This window comes from Oryzias melastigma, linkage group LG23 (genome assembly GCF_002922805.2).
Source record: "Oryzias melastigma strain HK-1 linkage group LG23, ASM292280v2, whole genome shotgun sequence".
NCBI lineage: Eukaryota > Metazoa > Chordata > Actinopteri > Beloniformes > Adrianichthyidae > Oryzias > Oryzias melastigma.
Window position 1 is genome coordinate 18,851,901 of NC_050534.1, and position 22,574 is coordinate 18,874,474.

The window sequence follows — 22,574 nt, forward strand, 5'->3', positions numbered from 1 at the left end:
ATGTATGTTAAAAAAACGGGAAGAAAAAAAATAATTTAAATTATGGAATTCTGTTTTTTTTCATTTTCAAATAAACTTTTCTTTGGTTGTGAAAACAGTTTCTCATATTTAATGACTTAAACTTGGAAAAAAAGGCTAAACTTGAAATATTCTTCACATTAAAAACTAACAAATAGGCACATTTTGAACTTAAAAGAAAAAAAAACTTGATTTTACAATATGATTGTTTCATTTCTTTATATTTTTAAATAAACTTTTGTCTGGTAGGCAAATTGTTTATCCATTGATTTAAACTGATAAAAGGTGGGATTTGCATTCATTTTATCAATAAAAACAAATAAATAGGCAAATTTTAGGCGTGTTTCATTTTTTTCCCGATGTCAAACCCACTTTTGTTTGGTGCTGAAAACAATTTTTTATATCTGCTGATTTAAATAGGAAAAATAGGTGTAACTTTAATCATTTTTAATGTTAAAAACTAAGAAAAAGTTGAATTTTGAACTTATAAGTTAATTTAATATGAAAGTAAATGGTAATGTCCAGTCCTGCTCAGACACCCCCGCTTTGACCTTGACTTATTTTGGAATTAAAAATGACCTCGGAGCGTCCCACAGAAAACATTCTTTAAAAGACTTTGGGGAACTTTAGTAGAACGTCTTGATAAACGATGTTGATCTTGTCTGCGTTTGTGGCGCTGCTCGGTCCCCGCGGGTGAATCTGCATCACAGTGGCGTCTTCGTGCTGCGTTGAGCTGTGTGGCCGTTTGCGGCCGCCAGCGCCTGCAAAGCCGGGTCATTGTCCAACAATCGAAAGTTTAAAAAAAAGTTACTCTGAATGCTAAGCTGCATCTGAGCCTGGCTGCTGACACGAGCTGATAATCAGATTTACTTCCCCGAATCCTCCGGACTCCACAATGCGCCCCACTGTCGCGGTCCCCCCGCGCTGCCTCTCGCCAGCATCCCGGTCCCGTCTCCTCCCCTGCAGCAAAGCTAATTACACCCCGCTAAACAGAAATCTCCATGATTTAAAGAGTCACTCTTTTTCAGGGGTTTAACCTTGTTAGGCCGTGAGCCTGGCTTTCTTGTGAAGAATTCTCTGTTCCTGTGGGCTCGGGGACATAGACACACTTCTGTCTCTGCTCGTATTCATCTGCCTGTCACAGGGTTCACTCAGAGGCACAGTAATTAAGCGTGTGCATGTGTGCCTGCATCACTGCTTATGCATACTAGTGGGCTTGCGTGTGTTTTAGAGGTGAGGGGGCGGAGGGGGTTGAAGGAGCGCACGCAAGGCTGTCCCTCCACGGGCCATCTGGGACTAACTAATAGACTTCCTACATTCATGGAGCAGCACTTGTTGTACATCTCAATCACGGAGCTGTTGACCACAAACAGGCCCGTAATGACATTAGACAGGTCTGGCTGTGTGAGGACAGCGTGTGGGCTGCCTGACGCCAGGAGGTCAGCCTGTTTCCTGGGGGGGGGGTCCCAACAGAGCCCAGGGGGGCCAGTGGTTTGGGTGTCTGCAGAAATTGCAGACCTTTCTAGTGTCACTGCTGGCAGGCCTGGTTGTGTGACATCTGACAGCAAGTGTTCATCTGTTCTGGTCAAACAGAGCTCAACTCTTTTAGAAAACATCCCTCTGATTATGATTCTATATCTCCATTCTTGGTGTTTTTTTTTAATGTTGTTAGAGAAAAAAAAAGCATAAAATAGTCATTTTTCTTTTAGATAGACTGAACTCCAACTATATTTTTATCTTTTATAAAATCGTTCTCATTCCCAAGTCGTCACATATTGTCACATGGTTATAAGGACCTCTTTGCATCACTTTTTGACTTGCTGGCTGTTCCAATTGAATCAGGGGTCCAGGCGTTTTGTCGGACACAGTACCGGCCGCTTCCGATACCCTAACCAGATCCGCAAACCAGTACCACATCTGGTAGTGAACACACAGCTCCAGTACTGCCCGGTACCATGTGGTTCCAGTTTGCGGTAATGGTTCCTTTTAAGGTTAGGGTTAGGGTTAGGGTTAGGGTACCGGCCATTTCTGGTACCCTAAACTGGTGTATCGGTTCCGGTTCGCATCTAGTACTGTGCGCGTCCATTACTGGGTTAATGTTTGGGTTAGGGTACCAGAACTAACCCGAAGATGGTCCTCAAACCAGTACCATGCGTTTCCAGTTTGAGGTACTGGTTTGCATCCGGTACAGTGCGTGTCCAGTACCGGGTTAAGGTTAGGGTACCCTAATTCGGTGTATCGGTTCTGGTTACTGTGCGCCGCCAGTACCTGGTGAAGTCCGCCTCCTGGTACCAGACCGGTTTGCAGCCTGGAGGTTGGGAGAAGTGCAGCGTCCAAAATTTACGTGCTAGCTGTTCCAATTAAATCAGGAGTCCAGACGTTTTGCCGCTTCCGGTACCCTAACCCTAACCTGTCTGCAAACCAGTACCATGTCTGGTGGTGAACACGCAGCTCTGGTACTGTCCACGACCATGCGGTTCCAGTTAACGGTATCAGTTCCAGTCTGCATCCAGTACTGTGCATATCCATGTTAGGATTCGGGGATTAGGGTACCTAAACCAGTACCAGTTTCGCGCCCAGTACTGCGCACGTCCAGTACCTGGTTAGGGTACCGATGTGGTCCACGTCCCGGTACCAGAGCAGTTTGTGGCCCGGAGGTTGGGGAGCTGGGCCGTATCAAATTCGGCTATTTTTAATGTGCTGTGGACACCCAAAACGTAAATTTTTGACGCGGACCGGTCTTTACCAAACGTCAATATGTGACAACTTGAGGATGTGTCATCCTAGTGGTCTTTTAATCATGATTTTGCCGATTTTAGCCAAAATCTTTGTCGTTTTCTAGAACATAGTTTCTGCAGAGTGGCTGGAGTTCATCAGAAATTTACTTCTAAGTTGTGAGCCGGACTCTTGGTTTGGAAGTAAGTTTATGCTAATCATCCCGTTGTTTACACTCTCTCCCGCTAGCTTACAGTCTGTTACAACCCCAAGCTAACATTAGTGGTGCATTTAAAATAACGAGCAGTATTAGTATTTTTTATTTTATTAATATATACACAACTATTTAGTTGATGGTTTGCTTTGTGATTTTTTTTATCAAGAGAGTATTGAAATCTGAGGTTAAAACTGCTGTACTTCTATTGTCTGGGATCAAACTGTACCTAAAGGTGACGAACGCTCCCCCCCGTTTACCAGAGTCCACCTCCACGACTTTGAGTGTCTATTATCTTCATTTTTTTTGCTTGAGCGAACTTTTCTTTTCTACAGAGTTTTAGCCCCACAAAGCCTTCTCCTGCCTCCCTTTCAGTCCGAGTGACAGGTGATGATGAGGAGGAGGCAGCAGGGGAGGAAAAAGAGGAGCCCCCCCCACCTCTCGTTCTACCGCAACTTTCCCCTTTTTACATTATGAGAATGCAAATCTTTAAAGCCTCCAGATCTGGAAAAAAAGGGACTGTGGCGATGGTGGAGGGACTTAGAGCTGATCCTCCTTTGACAGACAGACCCCCCCCCTCCCCCGGCTGTCTGAAGCTTTGTGTTCGTCCTCGTGTTGCATCCGTACATCTTCTGCGTGCCGTCGTGTGATGAAAGGGCGCCGAGCTGAACTTTGTTTTGAGGCGAATGCAGTTCAAACAGAAGTCTGTTTGCTCTGAAGGCCACAGTGAATGAGTCACATGGAGGCGGAGCCTCAGCCGGCTTTCCATTTTCAATATTTATCCCCTTTTGTCTCTAAACCTGGATATGTTTTAGCTGCTTTTCAACAAACCTTTGCCTCCTTTTCATTTCCACCAGAGGGAAACAGTCAGAGGAGAGGGTGCTCTTCTGTTCAGTCAACACTAGGGGGCAGTGGTTACAGCATCCTTTCTTTTTAACATGAAGCTTCAAACTTTTACCTTTTTAAATATTTATCTAAAAAGTTCTCTTAAATAAAGCAAAGTACTATTATTTATTACATATGTTTTTTATCTTCTTTACTATTAAGAAACGTGAGTTATTTCATAATAAGTATTATAAAGCACTTTTATTTGAATATATTCATTTATATCCTTCAAACTGTCACTTCTGCTCTATTCTTTATGAATTGAATAAGTAAAAAACACTTTCTTTATACACTCTTCTGTCTTTTCCTGTTATTTTAACATTTATGTTTTATTTTAAAGTTTTTCTCTTATAATTTTGTTCTATTATAATATATTTTTTACATATTGTGATTTTGATCATAATCATTTTATTAAATCCCATTTTCTTTTAAGTATTTTTTTTTTTTATGTTACATTTAAATGAACTAAGAGATGGTTTATTTTAATGCCAAATTTGGGCCAAAGGTTTTGGAAATCTTGAAATCTAACAAGTTGAAATGAAAGCTGAAAAACTGTTGTTGAACAATTAAAATAAATAAAATCAAAAACAGACTTTGAATATGATGATTTATGCAAGTCGAATATAAACTTGATTTTTTTTCTGTTTCAAATTTTCTGTTTTTAAGTTTCAAAACTCAAAATATTTTACATTTTGGGCCCTTTTTAGGGTGTGGGGGCGGGGCTTACCTGAGAGCTTCAGGGTTGGTGCATTTACTGACTGTAGAAATTTGGACACTTATGACCAGAATCCTTAAGTTTTATCTTTTATTTTGAATTTTTTTTAATTAAAAACCTATTATTACATCGCTGCACATTTAGCCTTTTCTTACACATAACATTTATGGGAGGAAGTTATACTTTAATTTTTTTTCCCAGGTCCGTGTCGGTTCTCTGAAGCGTCCCTCCATGTGTCCACGGTTCCTGTCTCACATGAGGCTTCCTCCTGAAGAAGACCTCCATCCTCTGCATTTCCTGAACTCCATGTCCATGCAGGAGCTCCCATCCGAGGAGGAGACCACGAAGACCCAAAGTCCCGAAGGCGAGCTCCTCTGAGTCCCAGTTTGAGTGAACGTTCATGAGGAAGAGCGCTGCCCTGCTGGTAGTCTAGAACACACATCTGCTGTGAAGGCATCTCCTTACAGCCTCAGCTCGGCTGCACAGCAGGACGCCGCCTTCCACAAGGGAACATTTCTCAGCACAGAAGTCTCTTTCTAATTATTCCGCCATATGGCGTTGGGCTCCCCTCACAATCATCCCTGACCCTCCTCCCTGCAGAGACATGCTGCGCCCTTTGCAGGGCTGTGCACTCTGACACATGTCATTCATATGCACACAAGTACACACACACATTCAAGTACATGTGTGTGTAACAGATGGGGACAGCAGGGTTTTGTTAAAGGAGTCAGTGCAGAAATGTGCTGGAGGAAGCGAGAGCAGTCGGCCCAACACTCCTGCAGGAGGGTTCAGGGGAGGTAACGAGTGAATCGGCGTGGACTTGATGGAGTGAAAGGAAATTACTTTGTTTTCTAGTTTAATCTACAATTTATGCTAAAAAGGAGGAAACTTGCTTACTCAAACAACATTTTCCCCTTCGCACATTTTTTTTGTTGGTCTTACATCATTCACTGCAGAAACTGGGCGACTTAAAACCTGATTTTGGGGGTTAGACCCGTACAGGTGTTGCAGGTCTTTAAGGAGGGTCGTAGAGAGGAGCAGCTACATTTTTAGTCATAACTCATCATATAAGAACATTTGGCTGAGGCCCTCTACGTATCAGCTCTTGACGTTTTGAGTGTCCAGAACTCGTCGTTTTCTGACGTGCTGGTTGTTCCCATTAAATCCTCAACCTCTGGACTGCGAACCAGTACCGGTCCGAGGGACGCTTGGTACCGGGCAACAGATGCTAATCAGGGGTCCCCAACCCTCGGGACACAGACCGGTTCCGGGATCCAGACCGGACTGGTACCGGTACCCCATCTCAATACCAGTTCTGCTTTCTGTTCCGCATCCTGCACCAGCCCTGTACCACATCCTAAACCGTATCTTGTACCGTGTCCTGTACCGCGACCCGTACTGCTTACTGTACCGCGTCCTGTTTCAGGCCTGTATCAGGTGTGTAAGTATTGAGATGAACTTTTGCTATTGGCCAAATACTTATTTTCCACCATAATTTGCAAACAAATTCTTTAAAAAAATCCGACAATATAATTTTCTGGATTTTATTTACTAATTTTGTCTCTCAAAGTTGAGGTGATGAAAATTTCAAGACTAACTACGTTTTTGCCCCACTGTAAGTCTGTACCAACACCAACTCTTGCACAGAGTTTCTGTCTTCATCCTCACAGATTCTTGTTTGTTCTTCCATTTTTTTTACATGGAAGCAGATGTTTTAGTTTCACTTTGTCAGGCAGTCTTTCCTTCATTTATCACGTCACACGAATCAGGTCTGCATAGTGTAACAGAGCTCAACTTTCCTGAAAAAACCCCACATTAATAGCAGATCATTCATGAAAAGCTGAACAGGTTTGAACAGCTTCTTCTGTCTATTGTCCATCCTCATCAGAAAACAGTATTTGTTTTGACTCCAGTAAATTCTGACATTTATGTTGTGATCTAAGTCATTTAAAAGTGACAAATAAGAAAGAAAAAGCTTCCACTCCATCAGAACATCTTTGACTCCTTTAGGTTTGCTTTAGTGAATGTGGAGTTGGGAAACGCACAGCTGCAGCGGGGCCAACATCTCGCTGCTTTTGTTAGCCTGCTCAGCAGGGAAACGAGGGACGGAAGAGGGAATGAACATATCATTGGCACATTTTGGAAGCTCAAAATGCATCTTTGTTTCTGTAGTGATGGAGTTTTTTGTTTCTTTTTGTCTTCTTTTAGGACACTTTCAGACCAAAGACGTCAGAGGACAGACGGCTGCAGACGGCCCTTTTCTGCCTGAAGGAGAACGTTCTTCTGAGGGCGTCCGTGTCCAAACTCCTGCTACTCCACCTCCGTCCCGCTTTCATTCAACTCCTCCCCATAAAACCACACCTCCTCCTGACTCTGGCAACTCCATTCCTACTCCAGTCTCCTTCCATCCTTCTTGCTCCTGTTCTCCACGAAGAACGGATGAATCTCTGAAGGAGGAGGTTCTACAGCCCACTCCGGTGAAACCGGACTCTGAGCTCAGCTTGGGACCCGCAGGACTGATGTGCTGCATGTCCCCGTCCTCCCTCTCTCAGGGGTCTTTCTCCCTGTCCAGCCGTCCACTCTCCAGCTTGTTCAGCCGCAGCACTGACCTCTGCAGCAGCAGAAACAGCCGAAACACTTCTGGTAAACTCTCACCCAGTCACTGACACACCTGGAAAAGACAGGACACCCGGCTGAATTCCTTCACTGCTCACTATTTAGTGCAGCTGTCTAAATCTATAATTCTAAATTAAGTACGCCAGAAATCTCCCAGAAGTCCCTGCAAAAAACTAGCATGCATTGATGCTACTAGATTAGCAAATATAGACCAGAATGTAATGCGTTTGAACGATTTTTCATGTGAAAATTTTACTTGTAATTGATTTTATTTTTTAAAATAAAACATCCAACTTTTCATCATTAGAACAAAGTGAATTTATAAATTGTTTTTGTCAAATGTTCATATTTACTAGGTTTTTACTTCACGAAATCTGTGATGTCATATATGCATTTTAAAGAAAAATTAAGTAGCGAGGATAGGGTCCAAATAGGCTCTAAAATCCAGGGCGCAAAAATAAAACAAGAACAATAATGTTTTAATGCAAATGAGAAAAAATATCAATGTTTAAGACGAAAAAATTCAGATTCTCCTATAGCAAAAACTGATACAAATACACCGCCCTCTAGTGGTTGTTAGCGTAAATAACAGCTAAAGTGCAACTGGTTGTTTGGGGAAAATAACAAATGTTTCAATCTATTTATGTTTAAAAAAAAACCACACACACAGAAATGAGTCACTTCTGAGTATAAGTCTGGCTAAACTATGGACTAAACTACTAAAAATACTGCCACCTAAACTCAGGAAAATACAGTAGCTGTGTTTCCATTGACCATGAAATTGCGGAAGTTGGATTTGTGGTAATAAATATGTCTAATAGAAACATAACAATTTCGAAAAAATGTTGGCATTTGGAAGAGGTGGTTTTGAAGGGTATCGAAACTGACATAATTTCTCAAAACTGCTACGAAATTACTTTTAAAGATTAAATGAGTAACATGCAGCCACAGCATCACAGCTCATCAAAAGTTGAGTGTGTCATGTGGAACTGTTGGATCCACAATCACCAACCACCATTTCCTAAAATCTCTTCATCCATAGCCACTCCCACATAGTTCGCTGCTCCATGGCCTGAATAAGACGCCGACGTCTCCTTTGATAGATGATGATGAGCGTTAGTGTTGTCGCAGAAATTTTAATTTATTTGCTATAAATTTAAAGAATTGTTCACATCCATGTTTTTGAATGACTTATTGCATGAGTTGTTTTTGTTTATCCACAGTTATGATTTAATAGAAACTTTAATTGCAAAATTGTGTTTTTTTGACTTTTCTAGAATTTCAATAAAGTTTTGAGCACATGTGTAATGGAAACACATGCTTAAATTGATAGCAAAAAACACGGAAATTGAAAGCTAACTAAAATATTAGTGAAGTGCCAAATTCTCAGAAAAATCTAAATTAGCCAAAACAGCTACAGTGTAGCTGGAATATTAGCTAAATGCCAAATTAGCCTATGGAAAAATGTCTAATTTGGCCAAAACAGCTAGCATAAAGCTAAAATATTAGCTAAACGCCTAAAAAAACAGTAAAAAGCCTAAATTAGCCAAACAGCTAGCATGTAGTTGAAACATTAGCTAAATGCCAAATTCGCCTAAAAAAACTCAAAAAGGGTCTAATTTAGCCAAAACAGCTAGCATAAAGCTAAAATCCTAGCTAAACTCCAAATTAGCCTAAAAAAACTGAAAAAAGCCTAAATTAGCCAAAGCAGCTAGCATGTAGCTGAAATATTAGCAAAATGCTAAATTAGCCTAAAAAATGGAAAAAATGTCTAATTTAGCCAAAACAGTTTGGCGGCTGGGCCAAATGTAGAGGAGGGCCGGATCCGGCCCACGGGCCGTAGTTTGCAGACCCCTGATATAGACCACAATGCATTGCCTTTGAACAATTTGTACAAGCTTGTGGCCTGCCCAGCATATTTTCTACGCAATAAATACAATCTTTTTAAGACCACATTTATTCGTTTGCTCCTGATTCATAGTGATTTGAGTAAAGAAATACTCAGAAATGCAATTTAGACATTATTATTCTTTATATATGTCCTCCATCATCCGAAAAATGGCCCGAGAACAAGCTAAAAACACAATTTTCATCGGAGGTCTCAATGCCACAAGTGAACACTTGCCCTGATTATAACTTTGATAGTTTTTATAAGCTTATATTTAAATTAGTTGCTTTCTGGGTACATTGAGGTTTTCTTCTGACATTTCTTGTCTTTTTACTTCAGATTTCATGGATTCGGATCCAGAAGACGTCGATAGTTTCTCCTCAGATCAGCGAGTGAAGCAGGTTTCTCCGACCTCCGACCCTCCAACAGTATCAAACCATCGTCAGTCCCTTCACAGCCCCTCTGCTGCCCCCACTCCGCTCGCCGAGTCTGTCCTTTCTCGACCAGAACCGCCCTCCCCGGTCCAAAGGCAGAGGATCCATTCCCCTGGAGAAGGACCTCATTCGAGCACCAGGAGCTCTGAAGAAGCAGACGTCCACACAGATACACCTGCAGAAGCGTCTCCTGGAGGCTGTGCGACCCCGTCCTCCCCCGGCCCCTGCCTGAGCCCACAGAGGTCCACTCCCCATTCCAGACTGGAGAGGAACTTTACTCCTTCTGAGTCCCGGCTGGGGTCCCACCGCTGGCCTGTCCTGCCCCCCATCACCCCCATCAGAGGTGAGAACCGAGCTCGTCACATCCCTCAGGTTGTCCAAGAAAATGGTTGAATATCCAAACTCTGGACAAAGAGGAAAGGTCATATCGAAGCTGCATTCAGACCCCCCCTTCCATCATCACTTTATGCCGTCGGCTTGTTTTTCCCACTCCCCCCCCCACCACGTTAGGAGTAACGCTGAAAGCTTTTCTCTTTCCCCTTAAATCAGGAGGGCTTTTGATGAAAAGCTGGTAGCGTTTGATTCCCCGTACAAAAGGCGTGAGGCCCCAACAATGGAGTTCTCACCTCGTGTGGCGTGCCCCTCAAGCCCGGGTACCCCGGCGCTTTCACTATTCTCTGAGCTTTTGGGGGGAAACGTGTAGCCGATGGTCATAAATCCACACTGACCGGCGCTCGCTAGCGGCACAGCGCTGGACTGAACCCCCACAATAGAATACCTTCCAGGCTTTCCAGCAGCAGCTAATTTACCGTTCCCAATGGGCATAAAGGACAGGGCCACTGACATCTGACTTCTCCAGGAACTTCAGCAAAGAAAGCAAACAATGTGGAAATTGTGCAGGGATTTGGTCGTGTCTGTAAGAGGCATCTACTGTTCTCAGCGTGGTGCTGTACCGCGGGGGGGCAGGCTGTATTGGAGCATGCTGTTCTCCTCTGAACAGACTCGGAGCAAGTGTCACCAGTTCATTTATTTTATCGCAGATGGAGGCAATTCAAGTTCAGTGTAGTCTCAGTGTGGCGGCGTGTAAAGAATGAAAAATGATTCTGGTTTCTTACACGTTCCGTCTCAGTTTAGACGTTCCTTCTGTCAGTTCTGGTCATCGTCAAATCAGCGACAGAAGGGTTCCGCTGCAGCAGTATGCAGACGGCTGAGGAGTCAGTTCACCCGAAGACACAAAAACATTTAACCCTTTAACACTGGAGCTCCAGAGATTCATTCTTTAAATTACTGTAATTAAATCTGCTGGTTTGGACGCTGAGAAAAGCGGTTTTGTGTCTCCATAATGGAATTATGTAACCAATAGATTCTCACTCCCAAGTCATCACAAATTGATGTTTGGTCACTTTCGGCTTAGGGTGCCGGTACCAGGTTTGGGTACCAGTGCCCTCTGCTTCGCTGTACTGGATCGGTTCCAGTACCCTAACCTGTTATGGGACCGGGTACTGGACCTGAACCAGTACTAGATGCGGTACTGGCCACGAACCAGACACAGTCTTTTTAGCGACTGGATTAGTGGGTAGAGCTGGCGGCCAGACACAGAGCTAGAGTGGCTTGTGGAGGCAGCCTGCTCGGGCCTCCTAAACGTTAGGACATTAACGCAGCTTTTCGGGTTTTAGCCAAAAAACCTGAACATTGGCGAGGACAAGACGTCATGTCAACATTTAGGGACTCAACTTTGGATATGTGACGTGTTCAGTGACTTAATCAACAGGTGGAGTCCAAATCCAACACGGAGGATCGATCCGATCGTTGTCCTCCTAAACTTTATGATATTTTTCCTTTTTTCATCAGGACAATAATAAAAAATCTAGTTTTTATTTTTCGCTTCTCGGACTGATGCGGGACAGCAAGGCTTCAAACTGGGTCAGAGAGACACGGAAAGACACAGAACCCCTAATAATTTCTCTCTCTCTCTCTAAATTTTCTGTCTGGTCCTATGGGAAATCCCATTATACGTTAGCATCAAGCTAGCAGACTTAAGCATTATGCGTTAGATCAATCTCTACTTTTATGGACCGATTACTGATCTATTAAGCTTAGATAAATTCAGGTCAATTTTATCAACGTAACCCTACTAAAAACACCTTTTTTTATTAGTTACTTAGAAAAATATATTTCAGACCCTGCTTTCATTGTAATTTTGTCAAAAAGTAGTATTTATAATGATTCTGAAGAAGCGTTTTATTTTGAAAGAACACAGGTCTTTCCCATAAAGCAGCATCTGCAGCAGAAACTATTTCCAGGAACTCCTCGTCTCCTCACCCTCTGGTGACCTGTCGTATGGTTTTCTCAGATCCCTTACAGTCACAGAGTGACCTCAGACTGGCCTGTTTTCAGCATCATCGCTTTGGGGGTCAACTGTCCCTGACAATGAGGCCTGGCCTGGGCCGGCCTGGCCCGGTCCAGGCCACAGGCAGCAGAAAAAAGAGGAGCGCAGGCACACAGAGGAGGCGTTGTCCTCCCTTCGCTCTGTCAAATCAAACCCACCGACCCCCCAGCGTTACCCTTAACCTCCCCGAAAAACTCGGCGTGGCCTCAATGGCCTCCGAATGACAGCCCGGGTTGACAGCAGCAATATGCTTTGAAGTGGCGAGTCAAGTCCTTCCATTGTCTCTCCGAGCGGAGCGCCGAGCTGCTCAAGTGCACAATAGTGCAGCGGTGCGTGCGCGCCGTTGTTCACATACTTGAAGGTGTTTACATTCATACTCGTCCACGAGGAGCTGAGTTTGCTTTTTCCTTCTGGCGCCTCCGTATATATTATCCCTTTGTTGGTGCCAAGCTGTTCTGCATCTCTAATGTGAGAAAAGCCTCAACGAGGCCTTTTCAGGTTGATGACCAAACACCTCCCGGTGAAATGGTTTCACCCGCTAATCCTCTGGTTCTTAAAGCAGACGGAATTCCACCAGCCGTCATTAGCCGGGCCGTTTGTCTCCAGGAGCTGTGAAGCGATGAAAGTAGTAACTCTTACATGGGGTAATTACAAAGGGCAGTTTCCTTTGCCCTTTGTTTGTAGGAGGGGAACTTCTGGAACTGTACGTCTGTTTCCAGGCTAACACCAAACCAGACCTTCTTGATGGGAGTCTTCCATTGTCAGGCTGGAGAGGCTTTTAGTTTGTCAGTTAAATCCTGCTATTAAGGATGTATTCCGACTGGAAAAGTCCATTGATCTGAGTCCTGAATCTAATGTTTGGTTTGCTTTTAGACTGCCGTCAACCGGACAAACCAAAGCTTGTAAACAAAGCCTTTGGAGCTAAATTGGGGCCAATTTTATTTGAAACCCAAATAAATCAAATTGAAAAAAAATATTGATGTTTAGTCAAAAAAATATATATACATGTCCAAAACTTTTTGCTATTCGAAAATAAACTTAGTTATTTTCAGCTTCAAATGTTCTGTTTTTTAGGTTTCAAAACTAAAAATTTCAATTTAAAAACTGATTTTTCAGTTTCAACTCTTTTTATTTTTTCGTTTCCGAATCTGAAAGTTTCAGTCACAAAACTTTTGGCCCCGTTATGGTGCGTTGGGGGGGGCTAACACGAGGACCAATCAAAATCGATGAGGGTGGTAACTTCAGTCCTGGTGCATTCACTGACTCTGAGAACTGTGATAAATACGCTCAGAAAACGGCTGTTTAGTCTGTAATATCATAGTCTGAAGTTGTCCCAAGACGGGTGTAAAAAGCAGAGTTTTATCGTGTATAAACTGCGCGTCCAAAACACTCTTCTAGTCCGTTCCAAGCGCCATCTTGTTGTGTTAAGTATAGGGTTCTCCGGCGGAGCTCGTTCAATACGCCAGGAAAGACCCAAGCAGGAGCAGCTCTGGTCCTGAACTGTCATCTTTTTCTTATTTTCGTCAAGACGATCATTTAAAAAGGTTCTCGACTTTCCACCTCTCGGATTAGTGAGGGAAAACCTTCAACTCAGATTGTCTTCAAACTGAAGCAGCTGTCATCCAGACACACCTCGAGTAAGACATAAGCCTCGGTAATGAAAAAATCTTGAAAGGATTTCATTTTTTGTAGGTTTTTGTGGAACTCTTCACAATAAATAAACCAGCAGCATCTGTGCAGGATTAATGTTTGACAGGCTGCGAGCAGTGAATTCATCGTGCGGCGAAAGAGGGGCGGGCCTCCGGTAGGCAGTGAAAGAGGGGCGGGCGCCGGTGTGCGGCTCTGACGTTAGGGAGCTCTGGGAACAGCCATCACCTCCGTGGGAGCTGCAGCAGGAGGTCCTGCAGCACTCCACATCCAGGAGGAGAAGGGAGAGTTTATCCAAGCATAAGGACATTTTCTACACCTGTATTTAACTCAATAAGATAAGATCTCCTCAGTCATTGGCCAGTAATTATGAGGGCGGGGCAAAGCATCGAGAGGAAGAAACTGTGGAAGTCCTGCGCTTTACAATCCTTGTTGGTATACTTCACTGATCCAAACTTAATATTTTATTGATCCATTTGTAATGTCTTTACTTTTTACTTCTGCAAGAACAGACATGTCTCAATATTATCGACTGATCTCATTTTGAAACAATTTTGTGACGGTAGAGGTTGATTTGAATATCAACTTGCCTCTGACAAACCAATCTGGATGGATAGTAGGAATAGAAATCAATAAATCATTTCATCCAGATTCAGGAAAGAACCTAAAAACATTCATTTCAAAATGTGGTGGTAGTGTCATGATATGGGGATGCTCTGTCACTTCAAGACTGAACAGAAAATCCTGTTTACCCATCAGGCTCTGCAACAGGAAAACTTTTGTGTCACCACATGATAGACAAAAGTCCCAGTTTTGAGATCAAAATGTCTTAAATTGGAAACAAAATGTAAAGTTTTAAGAATAAAACCTAATAATTTGCAAATTAAAATATTTACTTACAAAAAATGTTTTTGTGTTTGGAACACATGTTCTTAGATGTGTTGTCTCTCATCTCGCTTTCTCCAGTCTTTGGTTTTAGGTTCATAAGTTCAATTTATCAAACAGCTCAGTGATTGGTCTAGATTCTATCCAATCAAATGGCATTATATTGTGTCTGCTACGGCTCTCTTACCCATGATTTTATCTCTTAGGGTAAAGGAAAAAAATCACTTTTAATAAGTTTATAAATAATTAATACTTTTTAGAATATTTTAAATTGTATTAAACCATCATTCATCTCACTAATAATTGTTCTAAATTAATCTTAGGTTATAAAAACATAACAAGGACTAAATTGATGTTGCAAAACTACCTCCTAAAGACAGATCTCTCTGTTTTTATTTGTAATAATGCTGATGTTTCTCGATAACTGATGCAGGACATTCATCCTCCTCCTCGTCTCACTGCTCTGGGTTCAGCTGCAGCCTCTCCCACATCTTTGACGACCTGGAGGCCATCGCTCCCCCGTCACCGTCTTGTCTTTCTCTGGAGCAGCCTTCAGACTCCTCTCGGTCTCCTTCGCCCAGCACAGGTGAACTTCAGCAAGAGTCCAACGCAACACACCTGGTGTCAAAATGCTCTCAAAACTTTTTATTTTTATTAAAGGGGCCCTGCCATGATTTTCCTAAGCTTTTCAGAGTTAACTATATCCATATATATGATCATATATTACATTTGGACCACTAAAAAGCAAATTATTTATGAAATATTAGTTATATTTAATGAGGCGGGCGGTTCACCCTAAATACAGAAGAGGAGGAAGACACGCCTCCACCTGTGAACACCTGAAAACCGGCAGGAACAAACCCCACTCCAAAAGACATTTTTCTTTTATTCTTTTCCACTTTATGAAAAAAAAAAATAATTAGGGCGATTAAAAAAATACAACTAATTAATCGCAAACCTGGAGAAAAATTAACCGCGATTAATCACAATTCATTTATTTAGTTACAATATTTGCCAACCACTTATAACTTATCTGAAAATAATCACAATATGAAATCACACACAAAATTGTACATTTGGAGCGTTTTAATTTGAACCCTCTGGAACTAGAGTCTAAAATACTTTTGAATTTACCTCTGTATTTTCATTTTGGAAGACTACTTGCTTATTTGGTATAATTTTAATCAGCACAAAACTCACCTATGTGACACTACCTTCATTTTTCCATGTTATATTCACACAATAAAATCATGCAAAAACAGAAAATTCCATCTGGAAAAATGGGATTTATTTTTCTATGAAAACCCCAAAAATGTTTAACAAACTGTTTTTACAACATAGAATGAAAGTTTTAGTTGTAATTTTATAAAAACAGCAAGAATAAAATTTGTCAACAAACTAACCAACATGTTTTTAAATGAAAATTCACGTAGTTCCCCATCCCAAAATAAAATTATGATCAACTTCCTTGTTGGTGGATTTCTATTATACCCGACAGCTTTGTTAGGCTCCGCCCCCAAATAGTGGGTGTCCTGCTCTGGACGTTCATCTACCGCCTTATTTATTAAAATAAAAAATCACTTTTGTCCAAAAACTACAAACAAATTCCATATTATACCTTTAATTTAATAAAAGTTTATTTTATTGCACTGATCTCACAGCTTCACTAATATTAACGTGTTTTTTTTAAATGTTTTATTTATTTATTTATTTTCATGTTAACTTTCACAGCCCTAATAACAAAATAAATCTGAAAGAAAAAACAGGTGACAATTAATGTGACTTTAACATTTTCTTTAATTAATAAAGTTATTGGTTCCTTTTTTCTCTCAAAACAATAAACGTAAAGAAAAAATATGAGTAAATATAGGGAAAAATGTTTAGTTTGAGCACAAAATATAACTATAAAATATCAACAAAATAATAAACAATTGTTCATATTTTTTATATTTTATATTTTTATATGTGTTTATGATTTAGTCTCTTTGCTTTGTGGTTCAAGATCATTTTATAACCTGGTACCCTGTATTTTTCTTTCACAATAAGGGAGTTAAATAAATATTTGCCACAATGTCACTAAAAATTCACAAGAATTTCCCCACATTATCTCCTAAAAACCTCCAAAATGTCTTTAGGAAAATCTTTTTCTGGCTGCATAGCATTGATAAAAATAAAACCAGCTGTTCTTTCTGCTACCTTTACTGTTCTCTCTGACGTCTGCTTTGCTGCAGGGTTTATCTGAGCACTCAACCCCTGAACGGCCTGGTTATTGTTGTGTGTTTGTTAAGGTGTGCGTTAAGATTGTGCATCCCTGCAATGCTTGACTGAGCTCTGCAGAGATATGAGCCGAGGAGGACTTCCTCCAGCTCTTTCAGAAAGCCTGCTAATCCCCGACGAGGTGTTAAACCTGCTTGTTTGACCCAACACACATTTGTTGACCCCGAGTACCTTTGCCCTGAGGAAGAGCAGGACTCCGGGTGGGCTCTGCAGCAGCAGCAGCAGCAGCGAACCAGCTGATAAAATCTGTCCTGGACTCGAGCTTTGGCGAGCGCAGACAGATTTTATCAGACCAACATGAATCTACATCTGAAGAGGATTTCGGGCTTCACTGAGCTGCTGTTATAAAAAAATCTAACGGTCTTCCAGATTTGGAATTTCTCCTTTCAGAATTTTCTCCAACTTTTACAAATTTAAAAATATTAACATGTTTTTTTTTTAGGTTTAAAACTCTTAAAACTCCTTTTTATTCAACTCTTTTTCTTAAAATATGCTTTAAATGCAGCTTTTTTATGGTCAAAAATCCCCCTTTTTTAAATAGATTCTTCAAATTTTACCTCCAAAAAGAAGACAAACTAATTAAAAAGTTATCTTTTTCTTTCCTTCGATCATCTTTTTAATCATATTGCCCAGATCTATAGTACAGTAGTGCTGGACGATATGGAAAAAATTGTATATCATGATACAGATTATGTTATACCACAACAACGATATATATCACGATAAAAATTACGATATACCAGTATGTTTACTTACTTTTCTTAAGTAACCTGTAACTAAATAGTTACAAATAAGAAGCATTTTTTTAAAGTGCACAACAGTTTCAAGTTTCTTAATAGGAAAACACATTTTTTTCCTCTAAAGTTTAGCAATAAAAATAAACAGAGGAAAACGATAGAAGAGAAACGACATGATAGACGCTTTTTATCGCCCACACGATACGTATCATCATAGTACGATAGTACGGTGTTGGTTTAACAAAAAACATCCCACGATAAGTCGTATCTGAATTGTGATTTTAAATTAAAACTCCTCACTTCACACTTTATACACTTTTCTCTTTTGTTTAATCTCTGAAAGTTCAAGTTTCCAGGATTATAGAAGGAAAGCAAAGATCTGATCAAAGATTTGTTAAAATGTAGAAAACTGGACGCCTTGATTGATTGAAAATGAGCCAATCAGGACACAGAATCCAATGCACTTTATATATATATATAAAAAAGATTGTACTTAAAAAGACTGTAAAAAGCTGACTTCATTATAGGGAAGGAATTCTGTTGGATGGAAATGTGTCTTCAATCATTTCAACTTTCGCTTCACCTGCTTTTCTCACATGAAACTCTTTTTTTTAGATTTTATTCTTGGTTTAACTAATTAAGCATCGTGTTAACTTGTCATTTGTTTTCTCCAACGTTGTCCAGCATCATTAGTTTTACATTTATAGACAAAATATGAATCTAAAAAAGATTGTGTACTTTCGTTCTCACAAGTCGATATGATTCTAGTTCACAAATCAATAGATTGAATAACTTTGTGGTGATATGTTTCAGTTCAGTTCTTATCTATAAATCAATTCTGGACATTTTTGATTTATTAGGATACTAAAACTATAAAGGAAAATTACTTTTCACAAAGAAACACCTTTTTTTTTATTACTGGTACTTTTTAATTAAAGTAACAAACACAAACGTGTCTATAAGATGTTAAGACATTAGGGACTCAACAGGAGGAGAAACTGACAGACAGTGTTCACCAAAAATTACTTTTTTACAAACAAAATCTTGTTTGTGTCTGTGGTTTTGAACCAATACTTTAGTTATTTTCAGTACTAGATTAACTTTTTTATCCTTTACATCCCTGAAAGTTTGTCATTATTTTGATTTTCATTTTCTGCTGTTTTAGAGATATTTCTGCATTCTGAAGTAGTATTTCTAAAGAAATTAGAAGGTAATGATGAATAAAAGTATTAAAATGTAATGTTTCTTTTTAGCTATAGGTTATTGATTAGGTAAGTAAAACAAATGTTATGGAATTTACTTTTTCTTGGACAATATTTCATCTTTTTTAGTCCATGATACACCTCAGCTAATAGAACATTTTAGATTTTTTGCATTTTGTGACATTATTTAGCTCCTTTTTGAGTTTACTTGCTGTTTTTTCAGCTTCAAAAAAACTTTTTCATTTAGTTTGTTTAAAATTAGGGCATTTCTGGATTTTTTTCAGCTTCTTTCTTTTTGAATTCTGGTTTTTAGAATTCATGTGGCACTTATTTATCATTTTTTTACACTTCTTATAAGCTAATATAGTTTTTATAGAATACTTGCAGCATTTTTTGGCATCTGTTTTGGTTTGAGGTCCTCCAGTAGAGGAGGATGAAGTAAAAATATAAGCAGAAGTGCTTCAACTGAGGTTAAACTAACAAGAAAAGTCTCAGCCTTAAACCAAAAGGAGAATCAGAACTTTACATTCACTGAATCTAACTCAAGTTTATCAACTCGAAATATGAAGTCTGAGAGGTAGACGGCATCCAAAGCAGCCTTTGAATAAATCCTTTATTTCTTATCTTCATAATCTTAAAATGATGCCAAAGACTCACAGGTTGAACAGGTATTTCAAGAGTATAAAACACTCTAGGAACTTCTATCAACCATGTGGGAGTCAATATTTTCCAGATATTTATTCAATATTTCTAAATAAATGTGAATCAACTTTTCAGGAACTAATTTTTAAATACTTAGATTCATTTGTAAAACTGTTGTTTATTTAGAAATGACCTTAAACATTCAGAAGATATTAGAAAGTTAAAGGATGATATTTGTTTATTGCTTTCAGCTTATTGAGTTTGGAACAGTGTGACCCTGAGTGGGTGGTAAAATGCGTGCAGCACTTAAACTCAGGATTAGTGGTTTGTTATCAGTCTCCATGTTTGCAAAGTGTTTTTCAATCTGGCGGCTGCTCCTGGCTAATGATGGACTAATACCCGGGCTAACCGAAAGTGTGTCCCACCACATTAGGTTACAGCCGCGGTTATCCCAGGGATTTCCTCCCAACGACTCCTTAAACGACGTGCAGAGGCAACAGTTCCTGATTCCTCACCTGACGGATTACATTACCCGTCTTATTACCCCAACTGAAGACATCCTAACCGAAGGAGGAGTGTGTAAATGTTGCATAACGCAATCAGGACAAACGGAAAAAACTTTCTATGATCTGGAGGCTTTCCTCAAGTGGTCCTGTGTGTGTGTGTGAGGGGGGGGGGTCTGCAGCAGAGCATACGCTGTGAATTCCCCCTCGGGTTGCAAAGACGACTCCACACCCCGAGCCAGCGTGGGCCGGGGATTTGCATGGGCTCGGAGCCACACTGTCACTGATCCGCTTTTAATTGGGTGTGACTATGAGAACTTCAGAGCTAGAGAGGGGGGGGTCAGAGTGTGAAAGGCAGGATTATGGGGTAAAAACTTTCCAGTTTCACGTTTTATTCTAACAAATTAGGAAATGTTTTTCAAAATATGCCTCAAATCCATTTATGAGGATTTTGTTTTTTGTGGAATTTTGCTCGATTGTTACTTTAGTGACCAAGCTCTCCTTTATTTCTGTAATATCCTTTTAAAAATATTAATTTTACATAGAAAACCTATAAGTTATGTTAATTTTGGTTCATTAAGTGCACCAGATTTGACCAGAATGCCTTTAGAGGGCCAGAAGCAGGTGGATACTCAAATGGGTTGATGGGAAGTTTATTTGGAGAAGTGTGTTATAGTGTGAATGCTTAGTAAGCATTTACAGTGATTCTCCTGCTCCTTTCTGTACATTTTCTTCATGCAAAAACTCAAACACACTTTCAGCAATTTTTGTATCAAAACATTCAGCTCATTCAGGACATTACTGCTTGTATTTTTGGTATTCATAAACTTTGTAGTTTTTTGAAAACATACTATTGGATATTTTGCTATCTACTGAGGATTTTATATGCTAATTTAGAGTTTAGCTTCTGTTTTAGCAACATGCTAACGTTTTTGAATAATTTCATTTACTGAGGAATTTTAGGCTATTTTGAGGTTTAGCTAGTATTTAAGCAGCGTGCTAGCTTTTTCGGCTAATTTGGCATCTGCTGAGGTTTTTTTATGCTAATTTGGAGTTTAGCTAATATTTTAGCAACATGCTAACGTTTTTGGCAATTTTGTTATACTGAGGAATTATAGGATAATTTAAAGTTTAGCTTCTGTTTTAGCAGCAGGCTAAAGTTTTTGACTAATTTAGTTTACTGAGGAATTTTAGGCTATTTTGAAGTTTAGCTGGTATTTAAGCAACATGCTAGCTTTTTTGTCTAATTTGGCATATGCTAAGTTTTTTTTATGCTAATTTGGAGTTTAGCTAATATTTTAGTAACATGCTAACATTTTGGCCATTTTGCTATCTACTAAGGTTTTATTGGCTCATTTGGGGTTTAGCTTCTGTTTAAGCAGCAGGCTAACGTTTTTAACTAATTTGGTTTACTGAGGAATCTTGGGCTGTTTTGAAATTCAGCTAGTATTTAAGCAACATGCTATCTTTTTTGTCTAATTTGGCATCTGCTGAGGTTTTTTTATGCTAATTTGGAATTTAGCTAATATTTTAACAACATACTATTGGCTATTTTGCTATCTACTGAGGTTTTATATGCTAATTTAGAGTTTAGCTAACCGTTTTAGCAGCAGGCTAACGTTTTTGACTAATTTAGTTTACTGAGGAATTTTAGGCTATTCTGAGGTTTAGCTAGTATTTAAGCAACATGCTAGCTGTTTTGGCTAATTTGGCATTTACTAAGGTTTTTTGGGCTAATTTGGAGTTTAGCTCATATTTAAGCTACACACTAAATATTGTTGCATGTATTTTAAGAAATTTTACTGCAAATTTTTCAGAAATTTAGGTCAACTTCAGCGCTCTTTCATAGTTCTTTAACACAATTTCCAGTCTTAGCAAGTTGAAGATTTTGCAAATAGTTTTTGCATTTTCAGCAAATCCCCTCAACAGTTAAAGTAAACCATTTTCAGCAAAAAGTTTCAGCATCTTCAGCGACTACAGCAAAAAGCATTCACACTAGCATTATCAGAGGTAATGCAATTTTTCTAGTTTTTTTGGATTGGAATTAGTTTATTTCAAGCAATCAAGATAAAAAGAAAAAGACAGTATATATATTAGTACTGTCATGTGATTTTTTTTTGGTGCTTGTGCTGTCCTCACTGCACGTGACTTTATGCTGCTAGACAGCCAGCGAACAAATACAAGCACTGCCAAGATGAATTAAAATTTGCTTCTTTAATTTCTCTTCCTCTTGATAGTGCTTGTATTTGTTCGCTGGCTGTCTAGCAGCATAAAGTCACGTGCAGTGAGGACAGCACAGTAAAAAGACGGAAGAATCACAACACTCAAGCAAGCAGGCCAAAGTTCAGCAAACATGAGTCTACGCTCAGGAAGGAACTACGGCAGAGAATCTGCTAATGAGCGACAAGATGAAGCTGCTGAAAAAGAGCAAGCAAAAGTTTCAGACAAGCAACCAATGTCGCCACAACCTTCACAATCGTTCGATGCAAGGTCACAGTCATCAAGATTTACAAGGTCGTCTCAGCAGTCTTCAGCTAGTTCTGCAGCCACCAGAGCTCATGCCAAAGCACAGGCAGCACGAGCTCAGCTAGCTTACGCAGAGAAAGAAGCTGATGTAATGAAAAAGAAAGCTGAATTGGATGCCAGCCTTCACGTTTTGCAGTGTCAAAAAGCAGTAGCTGCAGCCGAAGCTGAAGCATCAGCTTACGAAGAAGCAGCAATCCAAAGCGGGGAGCTCAAGCAGGAACACCATGTTGGAACTGACGTTCTTTGCCGGTCCCAGCGCACAAGTGAATATGTGCAACAGC

The 22,574-nt window shown here is 40.0% G+C and overlaps 1 protein-coding gene across 9 annotated transcripts in view; it reads left to right on the forward strand.

The window, feature by feature from the left end:
* Positions 1–22,574, forward strand: part of LOC112159060 (proline-rich protein 36) — a 93,641-nt gene that overhangs the window by 19,804 nt on the left and 51,263 nt on the right. For all 9 annotated transcript variants that reach the window (XR_004947160.1, XR_004947158.1, XR_004947161.1 and 6 more), the window contains 4 exons: positions 4,749–4,911; positions 6,756–7,190; positions 9,391–9,828; positions 14,840–14,992. Coding sequence is in view for 2 of the 9 variants with exons in the window: in XM_036210225.1 (XP_036066118.1) it covers positions 4,749–4,911; positions 6,756–7,190; positions 9,391–9,828; positions 14,840–14,992 (1,189 nt within the window). In the remaining 7 variants the exon portion in view is untranslated. The remainder of the gene's footprint in view (positions 1–4,748; positions 4,912–6,755; positions 7,191–9,390; positions 9,829–14,839; positions 14,993–22,574) is intronic.